At 53.9% G+C, this 20,916-nt stretch overlaps 1 protein-coding gene across 1 annotated transcript; it reads left to right on the forward strand.

Annotated features, from left to right (window-relative positions):
• The first annotated feature begins 382 nt into the window (after positions 1-382).
• Positions 383-20,192, forward strand: ADAMTS8 (ADAM metallopeptidase with thrombospondin type 1 motif 8). Its single transcript, XM_004593277.3, has 9 exons — positions 383-1,229; positions 8,135-8,374; positions 9,759-9,894; positions 10,626-10,793; positions 11,687-11,988; positions 13,221-13,404; positions 16,283-16,455; positions 16,572-16,747; positions 18,871-20,192. Exons 1-9 carry the CDS (start codon positions 462-464, stop codon positions 19,439-19,441), a joined length of 2,718 nt encoding a protein of 905 aa, XP_004593334.2. The 5' UTR covers positions 383-461; the 3' UTR covers positions 19,442-20,192.
• Positions 20,193-20,916: the final 724 nt, after the last annotated feature.

Consider the following 20,916-nt stretch of genomic DNA (forward strand, 5'->3'; position numbering starts at 1 on the left):
CCTGATCCCAGGGGAGGGGAAACAGGAATAGTGAGAGATCAAAAATAAACCTCTTATGTCAAAGCCGGGAAGGAAGTATAAATACGAAGGGCTCGGCAGCCCACTCGGTGCTTCCCGGAGCGGGGAGGAGGCCGGCAGGAGGCGGCTGCGCCGGGCAGGAGCGGCAAGGGGCGCCAGCTGCTCGCACTCGGCGGGGCGGGCGCAGCGGGCGAGAGGGGCCGCCAGGGGACCGCGGTCGCCGAGCCGGCCCAGCAGCCGAGAGTCAGTCTTTCTTTCTCTCTCTCTCTCTCTCTCTCTCTCTCTCTCTCTCTCTCTCTCTCTCTCCTCTCTCCTCTCTCCTCTCTCCTCTCTCCTCTCTTTTTTCCCTGGAGACAGCGGCCGAGCCGCACTCGCTCCGCCAGCACCTGCCCAGCCGGGCGGGCTCATTCTCTGTCCCGCGCGCGCCGCAGCCTCTGTCCCCAATGCTCCCCGCCGCCGCCCCCCGGTGGCCGCCTCTCCTGCTCCTGCTGCCGCTGCTCTTGCCACCGCTGCTACCGCTCACCCGCGGCGCCCCGACCCGGTCCGGGGCTGGGGGTCAGGCCTCGGAGCTGGTGGTGCCCACGCGGTTGCGGGGCAGCGCGGGCGAGCTCGCGCTCCACCTGTCCGCCTTCGGCAAGGGCTTCGTGCTGCGCCTGGCGCCGGACGCCAGCTTCCTGGCGCCCGAGTTCAAGATCGAGAGGCTCGGGGACACTGCTGGGGTGGCCGGGGACGAGCAAGGGCTGCGAAGCTGCTTTTACTCCGGCACGGTGAATGGGGAACCCGAGTCGTTGGCGGCCGTCAGCCTGTGCCGCGGGCTGAGCGGCTCTTTCCTGCTGGATGGGGAGGAGTTCACTATCGAGCCGCAGGGGTCTGGGAGCTCCCTGGGCCAGCCGCACCGCCTGCAGCGATGGGGGGACCCCGGGCTCGCCGCGACCGCCGAGGCCAGTCCCCCGCGTCGAGAGCCGGCGTGGGAGGTGGAAACCGCAAAGGAGAGCGGAGCCGGCGAACAGAGGGAAGAGGAGGCCGAGGAGGAGGAGGAGGAGGAGGAAGAGGAGGAGGTGGCCAAAGAAGGCGCAGAAGGCGCCCGCGAGCTGCCCCAGCCTCTAGGGGCCACAAGCAGGACCAAACGGTTTGTGTCTGAGGCTCGCTTCGTGGAAACGCTGCTGGTGGCCGACGCATCCATGGCTGCCTTCTATGGCACCGACCTGCAGGTAGGCTCCCCGAAGCACCTGGGGAGGTCTCCTGGTGCCTGTTTCATCTCTAAATGCTTCTTTCCCCAACTCCTCGGAAAAAATAGTCCTGCTGAGCGACATTCCCTCCTTTCTGACAGCCAGCGAAGTGTCTTCCTCTATTGGTCCAATCCCCCGGTACCTTCCCATACAGAGAGGAGGACTACCGCAGGTTCCCTCTGTTCCTCCCCGCAGCCCTCTCATGCCGAGTCCCCTGCAGCACCTGGCCGGGGTCAGCAGCGCTGAAAGCGGACTGACCGTGTGCCCCAGGCACCTGCTTTTCCCAAGAGATGGAAATGAAACACGTTGGAAAAGCACCCACCCCACCCCTCTCCCTAGCCCTCTGCGGCTCCAAATCCCAAAGGTTCTCAAGGAAAGGCAGTGGGCATGGAAAAACCTGGCTGATTGACTCCCTTTTAGTTCAGAACTGAGGTTACCATACCTAAAAGACATCGTTCCGAGGGCGTTGCACCTGGAAAGGGGCTGCTCAACTCCTGTGTGCCCAGCTGGTTCTGATCAAGGGGTGGGGACTACCTCGCCAACCTGGCACACAGCCCCAGCACAACTTGGCAGTGCCGGCATCCAGCCCAAGCTGGGAAGGAAACAGTATTTCTGCCTGGGAGCAGTGCAAAGGAGAGACAGCAGAGGGGTGAGATGAGCTCTTGCTACTACGACTCTGCAGGAGCTAAAGATCTACTTACCTTTCCTGGTCTGCCAGCTGCCGGCAGCCTGCACTCAGTACTCAACCCAGCTGCAGCCCCTGTATCCGGGGATGGCTGCCGAAGCCAGACTGGCTCACGAGATACAAAGATGGTGCTGAAAAGACAGGAGGTGTCCCTGTCCTCCTAAGCCCCAACACCCCCTCGAAAGAGCAGGCAAAGTCTTCCCAGGAGGGAAAGAGGGGCTGGGGGCCAGGAGAGAGCTGCATTTCCTTTCTGTTAGGGAAAGGACAACCAGGACCTGCACAGAGATCAGGGTCCCTGAAAAGGACAGCAACAGGTTAGCTAGCACTTCAATGGCATCTGTGGACCAGGACGCCATTCAAAGGCTCGGGCTGAGACCACCTGTTGGGAGCTCCAAGAGCAACATCCTAGCCGGTGTAAAGTGGTCCACTTCTCACCTGCTGTGTATCACCAGGAAGTGCAGGGTGGAGAAGATACAGACAAACAGATGGGGAGTGCAGAGATGTTGCAGATGAAGGTCCATGTGGCTGCTCTTCTGTCCCCTAATGGGGTGTTAGAGGATAGAAGGCTCCCCTGCTTGCCCTGCTGGAATCTGTCTCAAGGCACTGAGAGGCATCTCTGAGCTGGCAGGGCAGTCTGCCATGTGAGCTTTGATTTAATATTTGCTTCCTGCCTAACCCAGGAGCAGGGAGAGGCACTAGCTACTTTAACTGACTTTTACTGAAGAAGTGCTCGAGGGTAGCAGGAGAGGGGTGGGGAGAAGGCTTCTCTTGTTTCATTAAGACCTTGGGACCACTATGCCAGTCACCAAAAGGAGGCAGACATGCTCATTGGATACCGGAGCTGGGATGCTGTGCCCCAACTTATGCCTTGGAAGCAAAATCAGGAAGCCAACCAGCACAGCAGCAAAAGTTAGCTTTTCAGTCCAAATGCTGTCCCCAGGGCTGGCCCATTGTCTGATTCTCTAAAATCATCCTCTTGACACTATGTTTGCCTCAAGGACATACCAGCATCTCCAGAACTCATTGCTATCTAGACACACAACATACTTGGGTGCCAGGCTCAGGGCCCTGGGACACTGATGGTAGGAGGCCAAGCTGGATTCTGTACTACGTTTTCTTCACTCCAGCTTGGGATCTGGGCTCGCTGCTTTAGGCAAGTTGGCAGAGCCATGTGGAATACTTCTATCCTCATGGAACTCCTGGCTGGACTGCCTGGCTCATGCTTGCCGCTGCCCCTACCCAACCTGCACATACTCACATGTCTGGACCCTTCACTACCTCACAGGCACCCTGTGGATCCAGCCAGCTCACCGGCAGGGCTCACGAGAACAGGTGCTGGACACCTGTGAAGGCTGAGGTCCTTGCTAGGGCATCTACTTGGCAGTCTTCTCTCAGCTGGACCAGTCCTGCCACCTGCATGTTTGCTGCCACCTACTGGGATAAAGGAGGGACTGATAGCTATCTCTCTCTCTCTCTCTCTCTCTCACACACACACACACACACACACACCCTTCACTCCTGGCAGTGGGCTCTGGCCAGCCTCAAAGGGAGATGCTAGCAGGACAGGCTTGAACTTCGTTCAGTCTCCTTGGGAAGCTCAGTCAAGAGAGAAATGAGAACTAAGGGTTGATGGCCAAAGGCCTGCCCTGTCTACACCTGACTCCTGTGGCTCCCCAGAAAGAAGCCACTTCTTTGCAGAGAACTGCAGCCAGTCTCCTGATGCTCAATTCCTATAGGTGGAAAGAGCTTGGGGGTGTTTTAGTCATTGGAGAGAGAAGTGTGACTGTGATGCAGAGAACCTGTGCTCCCTCTAGAGGTTAGATGTCCTCATGTCCATAGCAGGACCCCTGGGCCAGGTAACCACTTTTTTTTTTTTTAAGATTTATTTATTTTTATCACAAAGTCAGATATACAGAGAGGAGGAGAGACAGAGAGGAAGATCATCCGTCTGATGATTCACTCCCCAAGTGAGTGCAACAGCCGGAGCTGCACCAATCCGTATCCGGAGCCAGGAACCTCCTCCAGGTCTCCCATGCAGGTGCAGGGTCCCAAGGCCTTGAGTTGTCCTTGACTGCTTTCCCAGGCCACAAGCAGGGAGCTGGATGGGAAGTGGAGCTACCAGGATTAGAGCTGGCGCCCATATGGGATCCTAGCTCATCCAAGGCGAGGACTTTAGCCACTAGGCCACCGCGCCAGGCCCAGGTAAACACTTCTACTCCCAGTGTCCAGGGTGAGCCAGTCTTCCAGAACATTCACCTCCTCTGAGTGTCTACAGTTTACAGAGCGGTTTTGCAGGCTTTGCCTCAATGCAAACAAATGTGAGAGAGGCAGAGGGGAAACACACAGCTCACAGAAGGCACCGCCAAGGTCACGAAGCTCCTAGGTGACAGAATCTGCATGCCCAGCCTCACCAGCCTGAGTCCACGGCCAGGCCTCTTTGTTATTGCACCATGCAACCTTCTTGCTGCGCTAAGGGTCCATGCCTCTGTTCACCCACCAGCACTAGTCTATGTCATGGCGCAAGCCCAAGACTTGCAGTCAAAGTGTGAGACCCTCGGGGCCTTCTGGACTAAGAGAAAGAATTAACTGTGCTTGGAGGCTGCTGGGCAACTGTCAAGTTTTCCACGAGTCTGCTCCATGCAGCTGACTTAATCCCTTCACAAAAGGGGTTCCTGCCGCCCACCTTCTTATAAGGTTTCAGAGTTGAGGAGCTCAGACAAAAGGGGCTTTTTGAAAGGAGGGACCACCTTGGAAGAGTCCATTAACTCTAGATCCAGCCACTACTAAATATTCCCTGGAGGAAGCGTCCTACTGAGCAGTGCCCCACACGTGCCCTGGGAAATCCCATCCCACCAAGTCTCCTCCAAGAAGAGATCCCTCAAAGGCAGTGGTGCTGCCCTTCCCCAAAGCAGGCAGAAGCATTGCTAAGGGGCTGTTCCCAGGGAGGACTGCCCTAGCCATCTCCTCTCATCTGCCCTCAGCCTGAGTTCTCTGGGGAAAACGTCTCCCGCAAGATAGTCAATTACTAAAGTGGCCAGACAGCCTAGTTCGCCCCTACAATCCCAGTTTATACCTGCTCTGGCATAAGTGTTAAGACTATCATCTTTCGCCAGCAAGAATGTCCCTGGTTGGAATAACAGACACCTGTCTGCCACCTCTGTCGTTTTCTGAGTCTTCATGGGTGAAAAATGAGTAGATGAGTGCTACTGGAGTACACCTCCAAAAGTTCATGGAAAACTGGATGAAAAGATAAATATATGTTGGTGCAGAAACCCTAGAAATCCAAACACAGGTTTTTCACAATGAGTATTCTTCCACCAACTTTTCAAAGACCCCCTCAAAGGCACAGACTATATTCTTCCCACTAGCAAAAGAACGAATCTTCCCCATCACTGAGACCATCTGCAGTCAGAATGATCAGATAGGAAATGTTTCTGAAAGAAAACACCTTAATACCCAAATGTGGTTCCCTCCCCCTCCCAAAAGATGGGCTATGTCCAGGCTCGAACTGGGGCAGGCTTGCTTATTGGTATGCTTGGAGTTCAGTTTGGTGAGGTTGTGGTTTTCTTATAGCTGCCAAGATGGCAGGCAGGTAGCAATCAAGGGCATAAGCTTTGGAAAAAAAAACTAGAAATGACTGAGTTGTAGAGCAAGTTAACCTACTTCTCTGTATCTGAGTTTCTTCACCAGCAAAATAGGAGCAGGAATACTCAATTGCCAGCGTTGCCTCAAGGATGTAACAAAATATGGAAAGCACCTGACTTGGTGCCCAGAACATAGTAGATGCACAGCAGAGCCCCTGAAGGAAACTCCAGCGATGGAAGCCATCTGTTGGCGTGGGGAGGTCAGTGTGGCCACCCACCATGAGGGTGCCAGCCGAGGTTTGAGCACTTGAACCTGTAGGTGTGTTCTTTGGTGGGGCGTCATCACCCTTTGCTGTGTTGAGAGCAACAAGGACAGATGAAAGTGTCTATGCAGGACCCTCTGTTCCACTCCTGCTTCTTTGCGATCCCCTGGCCTCTCCCTAATATACAGAATAGGCTCAGCCCTACAGAGCTGGCAGGAGGGAAGATCAACAGTGCCGGGCACTCAGGTCCCAGTTTTACTATTGTCAATCTTCTCTTGTCCTCCCAAGGCACGACACAAGAGAGAGCTGTAGCGCTTGTAGTGTGCTAAGGCTACAGGTCGGCAAAACACAACAGATGACAACCTAGACGGGAGAAGAAACTGCCAGAAATGCATCTGGCCCAGGCTCAGTCCCAAGCCTCCCATTGTGGCTGGTTTTGGCTACCAGGGAGAGCTCTGGGGAGGTGAATCCTTGTTTGTGCCTCCAGAAAGTAAGAGAACTACATCCCAGCTGGCCTGGGCATCTGTTTCCTTCCCAGATCCTGGACACACCAGTAGAGGAGTAGACCCCTTGAAAAATGCTACCTTTCCCTAACAGAAGCTAAAGACGCCAGATCCCATGTTATTCAAGAGCAATGAAGGATTCTGCAGCTACCCCTGGCTGACTGACCATGGGCATCCATATTTGTGGTGGTTTCCTGCTAAACTGGATCCCTCCCAGTCCACAGGGGACAGGAACTCATTCACATTCTTCAGCAGTAGCAGCCTGCGCCTGTGCCTGCGTGGGGAGGTATAAATAGACACCAGATGGTAGCACAAGCCATCTGACCTTTCTCTTGACCAGCTCCCAAGACTGTGCCCCGCAGGACCAGAAGGCAGGCCTGCCCTGTGAGCTCAGGGGATTGGTGGAGAATCAGAGGTTCCTAGGCCCAGATGTGCTGTTTCTCAGCAGAGACCAACTAGAGGGGAAGATGCTGGAGGCAGCCATGCCTCTCAGAGAGGTGAGAGACCAGAGGAGTCATCACAGCTGGAATTTGAGTTTCGCAGGGAACATTGGACCATGGAATCCTTGCAACCCTCTCATAATGCAAGTTATCTTCTGTAATGGTCAGTGGCCAGGAAGACCTTCAGGTGACCTCAAGTCCAACCCGTGGCCTTGAAGCTCAGTGTTCTGGAGTCAGCTCAGCCAGACAGCTGGGTGGGGCCTTGAGAAGGCGCTCACGTGAGCTTAGTGCCAGAATCTTTGGTGCCAGAAACTCCTCCTCTGCTCCATCGTGACTTTCAGGCAGCAGTCCACAGGCACCATCTCTTTTTAGTCTTCATGGAGGCCATTCCTGTTACTTCATTTGTCACTATGCTTCAGTCTGACTCGAGCCAGCCCACTGGCTGGCAGCTCTCAGCTTCTCACCTTTGTAAAACTTTGTCTTCCCCCACTGTCAGACTCATCAGCAGGCAGTCTAGGGAGGACAGTCACAGAGGTTGCCACTGGGTCTTGGAGCCATCAGATGCTGGCTCTCACTCTTTCCTGTCCCCTCCCGCTCTCCGGAAGCAGTTCAGACCTGGCCAGGAGTTAGCCCCAGCAAGCTACCATCCCTCGGCACACACTCCCAATTGCATAATGATAGGATTGTTCTTTCTCCCTTGGGAATACAACTCCAGAAACTAGTGCCAAGTTTCAGTCCTGCTGATAAGGCGTTTACATCAGCCTAAACATAGCTGGAGTGCTTGACATGCTAAGTAACCTGTGCTTAGTACCCTGCCAACCCATTTGTAGGACTGACAAAAATACCTGGCTTGTAGCCCATGAGGTGAACAGACAGATCCCATTCACAAATAATGGGCTTCCTTCCCCGAAGGAATGTCCCTCTCTTGTTCTCCTCCTTCCACACCCACTTTCCAGATCACAGAAGAGAAAGAGCCTCATGGGAGCTGGTAGTCATAGGAGCGAGGCAGAGGTGAGGCAGGCAGGAAGGCAGAAGGCTCAGCCAGTCACACTGCCAGCCCCAGGCATGCCTGCCTCTTCCTTTTGTGTCCGCTGCTGAAAAATCAGGGAAGGAGGCCACTGCAAGAGATCCCTGGGGCAGGACAGCCACATGGGCATCCACTCTAGAGCCACACAGTCTGCATATCAACGTGGCCCTGCACCCACATGGCTTTGTGACCTGGGGCCCATCCTAAGCCTCGGCTTCCGCATGTGTGAAATGAAAGGAGACCACACGTCTCAGCCAACTGCTGTATACCAAGTGTGCATCCCAGGCTTGGCGCACGGTCGGTGGCCCCTAATGAGGCAAGGCAGCAGACTGAGGGCCGAGAGAGAGAACCCATTGCTCCGCTGTTGTTTCCTCCCTCCCGGCAGAACCACATCCTGACGCTGATGTCAGTGGCTGCCCGCATCTACAAGCACCCCAGCATCAGGAACTCCATCAACCTGCTGGTGGTCAAAGTGCTGATAGTAGAAGATGAGAGATGGGGCCCAGAGGTCTCAGACAATGGCGGGCTCACCCTGCGCAACTTCTGCAACTGGCAACGGCGTTTCAACCAGCCCAGTGACCGGCACCCAGAGCATTTCGACACGGCCATCCTGCTCACCAGACAGGTCAGCAGAGAAATGGGGGGTGGATCAAAGGGAGGGCCTCTAGGCCTGCCTGGAAATGGGAACCATGTCGCTGCTGGCCCCAGCTGGATGCCACAAGCCTCTTGCTGGGAGTGACGAGAGGGGTCATGAGGACAAGTGTGAGGTATTTACAAGGAAAGGAAAAGAATGTGGTAGGGGCTGCTTTCCAAAAGTTTATGACCAGCTGTCTACTGAAGTCATAGCCCGAGGAAATGGACTTGAACTCTCCAGGAAGAGGGTTGGAGTTGAATCAAGGAAGCAGTTCTTGTCTTTGGTGATTATTCAACAGGAACAGGTTACCAGAGGGTCCCCCTTAGGATCTTCCCACAATGTCACACTGCCCACCACCCCTTTCTGGCATAACTCACATAGACACATTGCCAAAGGTGGGAGAGTGGGACAAAATGGACCAGGGCCTGTGCACCACTTTGGGTCTCCCCACGGCACCACCAGGCGAGATCTGGTGTGATCTGCATTTCACAACTGGGGAAACTGAGGCACAGAGCACCCACACAGCCCTCGTGCTGCACAGCAGTGGCATCTGTAGCAGAGCCCAGGCCATCTTGCTGCCTCCCAAAGCAGCATCAAAAGTCCCAGCCAACTCCCGCGGCCAGCCTGTGAGGGGACAGGGAGTCATGTATCGCTCACTGTCACTCAGAAATCCATCTCGACAGTCTTGGGGAGAGGAGTTGTCTTTGAGTGTTTTTTTAAACAAATGTAAATTTCACAAGTCACTCTCCATTATAGGAAGATGGGGAGCTGGCTTGGTCATAAACAGGACAGAAGCCAGCAGTGCAAGGCCACAGGGCTCAACCTGCAGACAAGTTGCTGAACCCTGTTGGAGCTTCTGCTCCATAAACACTCCGGAGGGGCAAGCTTGGGCACAGCTGTTGGGACATGCCCAGCCTGCAGCAGAGGGCCGGGCTTGGAGTCCTGACTCTAGCCTCTGCTAATGCTCACCCTGGGAGGCACCGTGATGGCTCCAGTGCTGGGAGCCCTTCTACCCACACAGGAAACTCAGAGTGAATTCTCAGCTCCTGCTTCAGCCTGGAATAGCCCTGGCTGTTGGAGGGATTTAGGGAGTGAGCCAGCAGACAGACAGTCTCTCTCTTCCTCTCTCTTTCTCTCTCTCCCTCTCTCTCCCTCCCTTCCTCCTCTCCCTCCTTCTCTCTCTGCTGTTTTCAAAAAAAAAAAAATGGAAATATGTCTTTAAGAAATTCACTAAACAGGGGTGACACTCAGCCTGGTAGGTGGGTGTCTAAAGGTGACAATGCCACATGCACACTGACACCTGGCTCTGTCCCCATGGCCTGCGCCCTGGTGACATGCACACACTTGCTGTTCTCTCACTCCGTCCACCAAGCAGAACTTCTGTGGGAAGGAAGGGCTGTGTGACACCTTGGGTGTGGCGGACATCGGCACTATCTGTGACCCCAACAAGAGCTGCTCCGTGATCGAGGACGAGGGGCTCCAGGCTGCCTACACACTGGCCCACGAGCTGGGTAAGTTGTGCTCTGTAAATATGTGCTTCACCATGTCAAGGGTGAATTTCCCTTCCAGGTAGCAGAGATCCCAGGACCTCCACAACAGGCAGCCCTGATTCGACAACGTGATTCATAACTTTTTTTTCAGTTTCATTTTATGACACAGTTTCATTGTCTCTGAGATTCCCTCAACCCCTCCCCAAATCCTCCCCCCATATTGAATTCCTCCATATTGTTACAGTAGCACAGATCATAACCAGTCATGATTTCTTCATTACGGGTATGGACCATGCAGAGAGTCCAGCATTTCATTGTCCAGACATATTCAACAGTTTCATTGGGAGACCATCCCCAGTCCAAAAGTAGAGCTGGCAGAATATGGTTCATAATTTTGACAGAGAGGTTTTTTGAGGCATGTTCACAAAGCCCATGGAAAATGTGTACTATGAAAACATCAGCAAGACTTTGCACCAAATAAAGTTATCTTTTAATTGAATTTTCCACAAACTTGTTGAGGTCCCCTAGGATGTAAATAAATGCCATGTTTGGTGATGGCAAGATAAAGATAAAGGGATGCTTCTCACTCACCATGCCAACTTCCTGGAAGAGGAATAAAACCAGGGTGAGGCCTGAAATGTGAAGATCACATCCCCATTGCTGGGCCATATAGGGAGCACTGGGTGGGACAGGGCAGGCTTGGAGTGATGGGTGCTGGGAAGAGTGACCAGGATCTCCCTCCTCCTCCGCAGGACACGTGCTCAGTATGCCACACGATGACTCAAAACCATGCACACGGCTCTTCGGGCCCATGGGCAAGCACCACATGATGGCGCCACTCTTCGTACACTTGAACAAGACGCTGCCCTGGTCACCCTGCAGTGCCATGTACCTCACCGAGCTCCTGGACGGTGGGCATGGTAAGTACCACATGGCATCCTCCTTCTTCTCCCTGTCCACCTGCCCAATGGGCCACCTTCCATGGCCGAGGGCACTTGCACCCATCTGGGGACTCCTTCTGGCTGTGCTATCTCAGACTTAGCAAGGGAGATGTCAGGAGATGTGCCATTCTCTATCCTACTGTCCTCCAACCGCATCCGTGTGTCTTTGCCTCACCGCCAGCAACCTGAGCTGTGTGCTGAGTTAGATGTGTTCATCATACAGCAGGCAGAATTGGTCTGAAAGGGTTGCCTGGAAGAGGTGGGTTTGAGCAGAGCTGGAAGGAAGGGAAGAATGTTCATAGACCAAAGGAGAGAAGACAGCATTGCCAGCTGGAGTGGTGGACCCTATCATAGCTCAGAAATGGCTAAGAGACAATAAGTATGTCATGTGAGAGCAGAGAGGCGGGTGTGCCTGGTCCCAAGTGTTTGAATTGTGGAGTAGAGCAAGGAAGCAGTGCATTCGACACTCTTCTCATTGAAGAGGCAGGTACACATGAGAAGCAAAGCAAGGAGGACAGGCAGACCTACTTGCACATTCCCATCCCCAGCTCCCTCAGGATGTGCATCGCTATTGCGATTGGCTGGCTTGTACCAGGTGCACATAGAATGTGAGCCTGGATGTCCGTGTCATGTGTAGCAAAGGAAGTCAATTCTGGTAAAACAACTGTTACTACTGGTAGTCACCAATTAGAGCAGCTCTGTCACTGTGGCTGTTTTACCCCAAGATCAAGGACACTGTGATGGCCAGACCTTAAATCCTGTGGTTCAGAATCTGAAGGTAAATGACATGGAAGACCCCAGAGACAGAGGAGGAGATCACAGTTCCTGCTCCTTGTTCTTGTTCCAATCCCTTTGCTTCCAACCTTTCTCAGGAGACTGCCTCCTAGATGCCCCCACCTCGGCCCTGCCCCTCCCCACGGGCCTCCCAGGCCGCAGTGCCCTCTATGAGCTGGACCAACAGTGCAAGCAGATATTTGGGCCCGGCTTCCGCCACTGCCCCAACACCTCTGCACAGGACATCTGCTCCCAGCTGTGGTGCCACACCGACGGTGCCGAGCCCCTGTGCCACACCAAGAACGGCAGCTTGCCCTGGGCCGACGGCACATCCTGTGGGCCTGGGCGGCTCTGCTGGGATGGCCGCTGTCTGCCTGAGGAGGAGGTGGAGTGGCCCAAGGTGAGTGACAGCCGTGGAGGAAGGGGAGGGGGCTCCATGGCAGGGAAGGAGACAGCAGCTGGGAAGGTTGTTTGTGTCAGGGCTGCAGCACAGGCTGGACTCTTGGCAAACAGGCTTAGCATGTCGATCTCCCAGGCGAGGAGCCCTTGGAGATTGTACTCAGAACCAGTGGAAGGACAGGTGTCGGGGAGCCCCTCACTCTTGAGGCTGACACGGAGTCAAGGTCACAGCAGATTGGCAAGAGGGTGACACAGCTGAGAGGTAGGCGAGCTTTCACTAAATAGAAGCCATTAAGAATCCACTGTGCAGATGGTGGCATCGAGAAGGAGCATCCCACCCACACCGAGCTGGGAGAGCACACAACCTCCCTGTTCATGTTTAGCTGATTCATAATCAGGGGTCAGAGAGTGAGAGTGTTGCCGTGGGCCAAGGGGAGGCAGAATCAGAGCTGCCTTGGACCAGGCATAGAAAACTTGCACAAAAAACCTGAGGCCCTGCCAGTAAGGGTTTTTCAACGATTTGCTGCTTTGCCCTGCTCTTAATACACCCAGACTGCAAGACTGATCGCATTTCTCTGACAGCAAGTCACGGAGCCATTCGCTATGAAACAGCATCTGCTGTTTCACAACCTGGTCCCAGCCCAGCACTCAATTGCCAGGGTGGCCCCAGGAAACACCATAAGGGGGCTGCCCTCATGATGTGTCTTTTGTACTGAGTCTTGGGAGCTTGCTTGGGCCTGGTCAGGCTGGCCCGGGTCAGGTACACAGTCCTGTTCCAAGCCATGAGCTAGCACAGAATTCCTAAACTCAGGCTCGCTCACCTCCCATTCTACATTCTCTTCCCACACTTGGATTAGTCTTTGTCCCATAGACTGTGCTTTGTTGGGTGTCTACCCAGTAGTTGCCAGTAGCTCCATGCACTCAGTTACGACAACCAGTATGTCTGCTGGAGAACAGCATGAGCCTCAGTAGAGAACCAGTGGGTTAGACCAGTCCTATTCCTATCAAAGGGTTTCTCCCATTCATCCACCAGGCACCCCATCAATGAGGACAAGGCATTGCCTTGGATCCCTGCATAGCCTCTGTCTCTTTCACAAAGCCAGCCAATGAGGAGGAACTCTTGAAACTCCATGAACCAAGATGAGAATAAGTAGGTGAAGAAGTCAGGACCATACCCTCCTGCTTGCACCAACCAGTCTCATACCTGTGCCCCTGTATCACTGTGTGTTGCAGGCCATGGTGGACGGAGGTTGGGCCCCATGGGGACCTTGGGGAGAATGTTCTCGGACCTGCGGAGGAGGCGTGCAGTTTTCACACCGTGAGTGCACAGAGCCTGAACCTCAGAATGGAGGAAGATACTGCCTGGGCCGGAGAACCAGGTACCAGTCGTGCCACACAGAGGAGTGCCCCCCAGACGGTGAGTGCCACTCAGGCCCTCCGAGGAGGAGGAGGGAGGTCTCCTGTGGTGCAGAGGTCTTAGAGTGGGCCAGATCTCAGTGAGCCCTGCCTTCCACAAGTCTGGGGCAACCCTCTGTGACCCGGGACAGCTCTCATTAAGTGGGGAGAGATGGACAGTCAAGGGGAGAAATTACCCTGGTCCCTCAAGAAGCAGAAACAGTGAGTGTTGCTCCCAGCTTAATTTGCCCAGGTCTGGCTCTAAGATCCTAATCCTGGAGGCAGCGGGAGGGAGCCCCATCCTGCGCAGAAGAGAAGCTGTTCCAAAGCACATCTCTGAGCCAGACCTCCAAGGTCTTTCCAGCCAGCACTCAGCCCAGACAGGGGGCGGGCTCCTGACTCCAGTTCCTGTGAACAATCATCTAGCCTGAGGATCATGGCAGCAGCCCCATAGAACCTTCCCAGAAAACAATACTACTGCAGCATCACTTTGCATAATCTGATGCCCTAGTACATGCTAGGAAACCTAGCTGGAGGTGGTGGGGCGGCAGCAGACTTGGGAGAGGGAAGCATTAGAAGGTTTTCTTTCACTACCATCCGAGCCAGCTCCCTTTGTGCAGCTCCAGGAAACACTGGCAGGCATGAGAAGAGGCTTATCCAAGTGCAAAGACAACACTGACACGGGCATGATGTCTGGGGGGCCGGGGGAAGGGAGGAATCTGTGGGCTGTACAGGATGGTGGCATGAGGATCTAGAAGCTTCCTGAGAGTTTCCCTGTCATACAAAGTGGCATAGTGCCAGGAAGGGAGGAAGGGGGCATGAGGACTGGACAGAAGACCAGGCAGGTGAGGACAATGGATGACATCATGGCTTTGGACGCAGCAGGTCAGCCGTTTCAATTAAGGACCACATGCAGTAGACATGGCCCACAACATGTCAAGTGCTCAGGACATGGCATCCATCCCCAAGGAGCTCACAGTCTAACTGGTGACCCAAACTCCTTGTGCATGGCAACTGAGTCTTAACCCAGGAAGAACAGGGCACAGCTGCGTGAGGAGTTCAGGGAGAAAGAAGGTATGGTTGAAACAGAAACTTTGAGGGAAATTAGGACTGAGCAAAGCAGGACCTGGTGCACAGAGATGGTAGCAAAGTGTGAGAGAACGCGCTGGGCTGGGGGACAATGGGAAAGGATGCTCTTTGGCTCCATGATGGTCAAGCAGAATGAACCAGCACACCGAAGCTGGACCTCAGGGGTCCTTAATGGCTGAAACCACATCTTGGCTTCTGCATGCTTAATGTCCTGCTGCGTGCCCTGGGAGCACCTGTAAAGCAAATTCCCTCACGGGCTGATGCAGACTCTCAGGTGTGGAGTGAGGACAGAGATCAGCTTAGATTTCTGCATTGTTGGTGGAGGAACAGGGGGCTAAACACCCACATTTTATTTCAGATGGATTGGCCTGGAGCAGTGTACAGCCAGTGGGGAGAGGAGGTGGGCCCGTGTATGAGGCTGGGTGCTACGTGCCCCCTGGAATGCCATGAGGCTTGAGTGGGGTGTAAGCGTTTTGAGTCCTTCATGGTGCCAAGTAGGGAGTCTTCCCCCCAAATTTCCACAGGTTCACAACTGAGGAGTCAGCCGACCCAAGACTGAAAATACATGGGAAAGCATGCATCTGGACTGAGCATGTTCCAGCTGTTTTTGTAATTATTCACTAAGTAATCCATACCATTTAGATTGTATTAGGCCTCAGAAGTCATCAAGAGGTGATTTCAGGTGGATGGGAGGATGTGTCTAGGGCATCTGCAAATACTGCCCCTGCTATAGAAGGCACTGGAGCCTCTGTGGATGTGGGCGTCTGCACAGATTCTGGAACCAGTCCTCGCAGATTCTGAGGGATGATTCCAGTATGTGTTTCCGAGACAGATTGGAAACAGTGACTGGAGAGGCTAAAATGCTCAAGAGACATCAGATGCCAGTCTCAGACAGGTGCACAGGGCTGCCACCAAATGAAAATCACGGGCCCGGCAGCGTGGCCTAGCGGCTAAAGTCCTTGCCTTGAACGCCGCGGGATCCCATATGGGCGCCGGTTCTAATCCCGGCAGCTCCACTTCCCATCCAGCTCCCTGCTTGTGGCCTGGGAAAGCAGTCGAGGACGGCCCAAAGCTTTGGGACCCTGCACCCGCTTGGGAGACCCAGAAGAGGTTCCAGGTTCCCGGCATCGGATCGGCGTGCACCGGCCCGTTGCGGCTCACTTGGGGAGTGAAACATCGGATGGAAGATCTTTCTCTCTGTCTCTCTCCTCCTCTCTGTATATCCGGCTTTCTAATAATAATAAAATCTTTTCAAAAAAAAAAAAAAAAGAAAATCACACCATTTAGCGGAAGGAGATAGAGCTGACCCTGCTGACTTGAAGGGTGACATGGGACACACAGTGTGGCTCCCCTGTGGTCAGCCAGGATTACAGGAAATGAGGTATAGGAGGAAGATCATAGCTAGAAATATAGGTGGGCGATCTTTGGCCCTGTGTCTAGTGTCCCTGAGCAAGTCAGAGTAGTTTGGCCAGTAGAGGCCCATGCAACACTCCGTGCCTCCCAGGCTGGCTTAGGTACCACGTCCGTTTCTAAAACTGTTCATCTGTAACATGGAACTGGCACCATTCCCTAATGGACAGGACTCAACCCAGAAAGCCCAGGAAGAGGCTGATGGCTGGCTCCTCCTTGCCCCTTTGAATAAGGGTTAGGGTATGTGCAGGAACACTGGACCCAGGTGATGCCGCACCTTGTCCTTGGCTTTGAGACCCCAGCCAGGAGGAAGAAAGAAGTGCTGAAGCTGGACATTTCCCTGTGGAGTCCTCTGCTTCCACATGTGTGCGAACCTCCACCCTACTCCTTATTCTTCGTAGGGAAAAGCTTCCGGGAGCAGCAGTGCGAGAAGTACAATGCCTACAATTACACTGACCTGGAAGGGAACCTGTTGCAGTGGGTCCCCAAGTATGCAGGGGTGTCCCCCCGGGACCGCTGCAAGTTGTTCTGCCGAGCCCGAGGCAGGAGTGAGTTCAAAGTGTTTGAGGCCAAGGTAAGAATCCATCCCCTGCCATACTGTGTCAAAGAGGGAGCAGGTCACCAGTCCCTCCCCTACCTGCAAGCAGCAGTTGTGCTCAGCACAGCCTCTCTCACCTTTTCTTGCTGCAGGTGATTGACGGTACTCTGTGTGGGCCAGAGACACTGGCCATCTGCGTGCGTGGCCAGTGCGTCAAAGCTGGCTGTGACCACGTGGTGGACTCGCCTAGGAAGCTGGACAAATGTGGGGTGTGTGGGGGCAAAGGCAACTCATGCAGGAAGGTCTCCGGCTCCCTCAGCCCCTCCAGGTGAGGCTCCCCCGGGGTTGGGTTCCTGGGTGAAAAAGAATGAACACGACGGGCTTCGAACAGTGGTAGGCCCAGGTTTGAACAGCAGCGGCTACTTGACAGCTACAGAGAAGGTTGGGTAGGGTCTTCATCGGATGTCAGCACTTCTGCCTGTTTTAGAGCCACTGTGAGATGGGAAACATGCAGGGCTTGGCCCAGTGTGCAGCCCCTAGTAAGGACGGGTCCCAGGGCAGCTGGCCAGAGGCAGCCTGGTCAGGGGCATCTGAGTCAGCTGGCAGGAGAGCCACGCTGAGTCACCTGCACGTTTGCCAGAGAACATCCCCTCAGCCTTGGGGCCTGGCCGCTCCAAGCCTCTGCGCATGGATCTGCAGAGCTGGGGGCAGGGAGGCTTGGCAGCTCTGTGCTTTCATGAGTCCAGGCACTTTCCTGGCGTCCTAATTCCCCACATTCACAGAGCTTCTCAGATTTTCCAAAGGGCTTTCACTTCCCTGGTCTCATCTAATTCCTAAATCAGTCTGTGGGGTGGGCAAGACCAACGCTGTTTCCTCCCTGTTACACTTGAAGCAACTAAGGCACAACAAGACACACTCTTCCAAGGTGACACTGACCATTCATGGCGACCAAGAAAACCCAGGTCTCTCGTGTCCTGGACTAGTTTTTTCCTGCTCTTTCGTGAACTTCCTGGAGATTAAGGGCAAGGTGAAGGGGTTTCATATGCCCCCTCATTCACCCCTCTACCACTCTGCCATTTGTGCAGGTGTTTCCCCTTCTGGCAGCCACCGGAGCATGCACTCTCCTCCCAGCGCTTCACCCTCAGTTTCTGAAGTGTTCCCTGTATAGGATTCTACCTCATGGATTGTGCCCCCCTCCTGTTTCTTTCTCACTCTTCATCCTCTCTCTCTCTCTCTCTCTCTCTCTCTCTCTCTCTGTCTCTCTCTCTCTCTCTCTCTCTCTCTCTCTCTCTTCTCTCTCTCTCTCTCTCTCCCCCCCCCCAGCCTTTGTAACCCAGGTGACCAAAAAAGAGCAAAGAATTAAACTTTCTCCATTCCATTGACAGCCTCATGCCCACAAAGGGCTTGAAACATTTTCCCTAACAGTCTCTGGTCCCTGTGGAAGAAGGGTGCCTACAGTGTGTGACTATGCCCATAAAGTGGCCCCAAAGAATTGTGCTTTAGTTACCCACTTCCCTGCACTGTGACTTGGGACCAGTTAGCCAAACACTAAGAACTGATTGTCTCAAAGAGGTGGTGTGAGATTTCCAACCTGGATGGATTCGGGACAGGATGTGTGGACCAAATTTTTCTCCTGTGAGTTTGAGCTCTGGATGTGGAGGTGGTCACACATAGCTGGATCTTTAAAAAAAAAAATCTTCATTTATTTGTTTGAGAGGCAGAGAAACCAAGGCAGACAAGACAGAAAAAGAGAGAGCTCAGCTGTTGATTCACTTCCCAAATGTCTACAATGGCGAGGTCTAGGCTAGAGCCAAAGCCGAGAGCCAGGCTTCCATGTGGGTCACAGGAACCCAATCACAGGAGCCATCACCACTACTTCCCAGATCTGCATCAGCAGGAAGCTGAAATAAGGGGCCGCAGGCAGATCTAAAACCCAGGCACTTGAATACGGGCTGTACGTGTCTCAACAGGTGCCTTCCGACTCACAGCACAACATGTCACTGTACGTCAGTGCAGAGAAGTGAGTGTGCAGAAAGCTCCCCTGGGCCAGGAGGTGCCAGGCTTGGCTGCAGCGGGCAGCTTCCACAGCCCTCTGGGCTGTCCTCCTCCCCTGCGCCAGGAGGTGCCAGGCTTGGCTGCAGCGGGCAGCTTCCACAGCCCTCTGGGCTGTCCTCCTCCCCTGCGATTGTCACCATCTGCATAAGCTTCCCAACCCAAACATGTAAAATAAAGTTGGCAAATGAAGCCACGATCCTTGAGAATTCCAACATTGGAGACATTCCTCTGGGCCTGAGGAGCTGAGTTTAGAATGTGGTGCAGCAGCTTCAGTCTTCCCAAGTTGTTTTTGTCTGTCTCCTTCCCCCACGCCACCCCAGTCATTGGAGATGTAACCCTGGATCCCCCAACTACGTAGCCACCAGTCCTAACTGCATCTCTCTCTCCCTATAATAGTTATGGCTACAATGACATCGTCACCATCCCAGCTGGTGCCACAAACATTGATGTGAAACAAAGAAGCCACCCAGGAGTGCAGAATGATGGCAACTACCTGGCCCTGAAGACAGCTGACGGGCGGTACCTGCTCAATGGCAACCTGGCCATCTCTGCCATCGAGCAGGACATCTTGGTGAAGGGGACCATCCTCAAGTACAGTGGCTCCATTGCCACCCTTGAGCGGCTGCAGAGCTTCCGGCCCCTACCTGAGCCTCTGACCGTGCAGCTGTTGACAGTCCCCGGCGAGGTCTTTCCCCCTAAAGTCAAATACACCTTCTTTGTTCCTAATGACATGGACTTCAGCCTCCAGAACAGCAAAGAGAGAGCAACCACTAACATCATCCAGCCACTGCTGCACACAGAGTGGGTATTAGGAGACTGGTCCCAGTGCTCTGCCACCTGCGGTGCCGGCTGGCAGCGGCGGACTGTGGAATGCAGGGACTCCTCTGGCCAGGCCTCCACCACCTGTGACAAGGATCTGAAACCTGAAGATACCAAGCCCTGCGGAAGCCAGCCATGCCCTCTGTGACCAGTCTTTTGCTCTAGTTGTGGGATGCTGGGATATGCAGACAAGAGCCCTTGCCATGGTGACCCTGGAATGGAGGTGGCATAGCCTACTCAGGTCACCCATTACCACAGCACCTCGGGTACTGCCTGAATTTAAAAATGGGAGGAGAAGAGGGTATAAAGGAGACAGATCCTAAAGCCAACTGTCTAGTCGACCGGACCTTGCTCAGGTTCAAGTAGCAGGCATAGATTAAAACGTAAAAGGGCACTTCTTGGCCCAAGCAGGAAACTCGGGTCAGCCTGTTTGCAAAGGACTTGCCAAGTTAAATTGAAACAAAAAAATTCTATTTGGTTTCCCCGATAAATAATCTACCTCAGACGGGGGGAAAAATAATTCCAAGAGAGGTGTGGAGCCGGGGAGTCAGTGGCCGATGTCCCAACAAGTGTCACGGCCACACCCTGAGCTATCTTCAGAAATGACCATGATTGTCTTCAGGATTAAAACCCATCACCTGAATGGCCCAGAGTCACAGGGCTGTGGAGAGCACGTGTTCTCAGACTGCCACCTGCAGGGATGGATCCAATTCAAGTATTTATGCAAATGTGTCCCTGAACTAAAAAGTGACCTTGTGCCAATGGAGTGGTCTGGTCTAATTCAGTATGTTGGCAAGGCAGGAGACCTCCTGGCATGGGGGCCCAGGTCTGTTCACCCTGAGCCCTCACGGGGCAGCTGGGAGCCTGAGTCACCAGCCTTCCCACTGAGTCCATCAGGCAGCCACATTGGGCTTTCACAAGCCTGCCATGTCCCAGCTCACATGCCATGTCCCAGCACTTACATGCTCTAGGCTGGTGGCTCGGAAGCCATTGTGGCCATCAGGGTTATCTAGAGATTAACCCTGGAGGAGTCCCAGACCCTGCAGGCTGGAGGGAGGACAGAGAAGGCATGGTTCTAGTACATTCCTGGGGATACAGTAGAAGGACCATGCTTGGAGAACCAGCGTGCTAAAAGAAACTTCCAGCTGGGAGGTCACCATGGTAACCTAACGCCTCTTCCATTCTGTGAGCTGCTCCATCACGGCTCATAGATGCTGCCTTGCTTCATTTTAGCCAGGTTCCAGGTGCTGTCAAGATCTGAACGCATCTCAATCTGAATCTAAATGACATCATCCCCATGATCTCAGCACCTGCTCTCCACCCCAGCCGACAACTGATTGTACCCACATTTTTGGGTGCTCTTTTGTCCCAATATAACTTCACCTGTCACAATGAGCCCTTTGACCCAACATGGTCTCCCCTGCCAGGCCCTTGACATCTACCTGAGCACCTCCAAAATTCTCTCCCATGGCCTAGAGGAACGTCCTCTGGCTCTGTCTTCCATTTAGTTTGTTGTAGACAGAGCTCAGAGCTCAGTTCTTGAGACCAAGCGGGTGAGAAGAAATAAATGATATCAATAAATGGCAATATGGAAAATGGGGGATACCTACATTTGTGGGAGTC

Source organism: Ochotona princeps, chromosome 4 (genome assembly GCF_030435755.1).
Source record: "Ochotona princeps isolate mOchPri1 chromosome 4, mOchPri1.hap1, whole genome shotgun sequence".
NCBI classification, from domain to species: Eukaryota; Metazoa; Chordata; class Mammalia; order Lagomorpha; family Ochotonidae; genus Ochotona; species Ochotona princeps.

Coding starts and splice junctions, on each gene's coding strand:
- ADAMTS8 (XM_004593277.3), top strand. CDS start 462: ATGCTCCCCGCCGCCGCCCCCCGGTGGCCGCCTCTCCTGCTCCTGCTG. Junction 8,375..9,758: donor CCATCCTGCTCACCAGACAG/GTCAGCAGAGAA, acceptor TCCACCAAGCAG/AACTTCTGTGGGAAGGAAGG. Junction 9,895..10,625: donor CACACTGGCCCACGAGCTGG/GTAAGTTGTGCT, acceptor CCTCCTCCGCAG/GACACGTGCTCAGTATGCCA.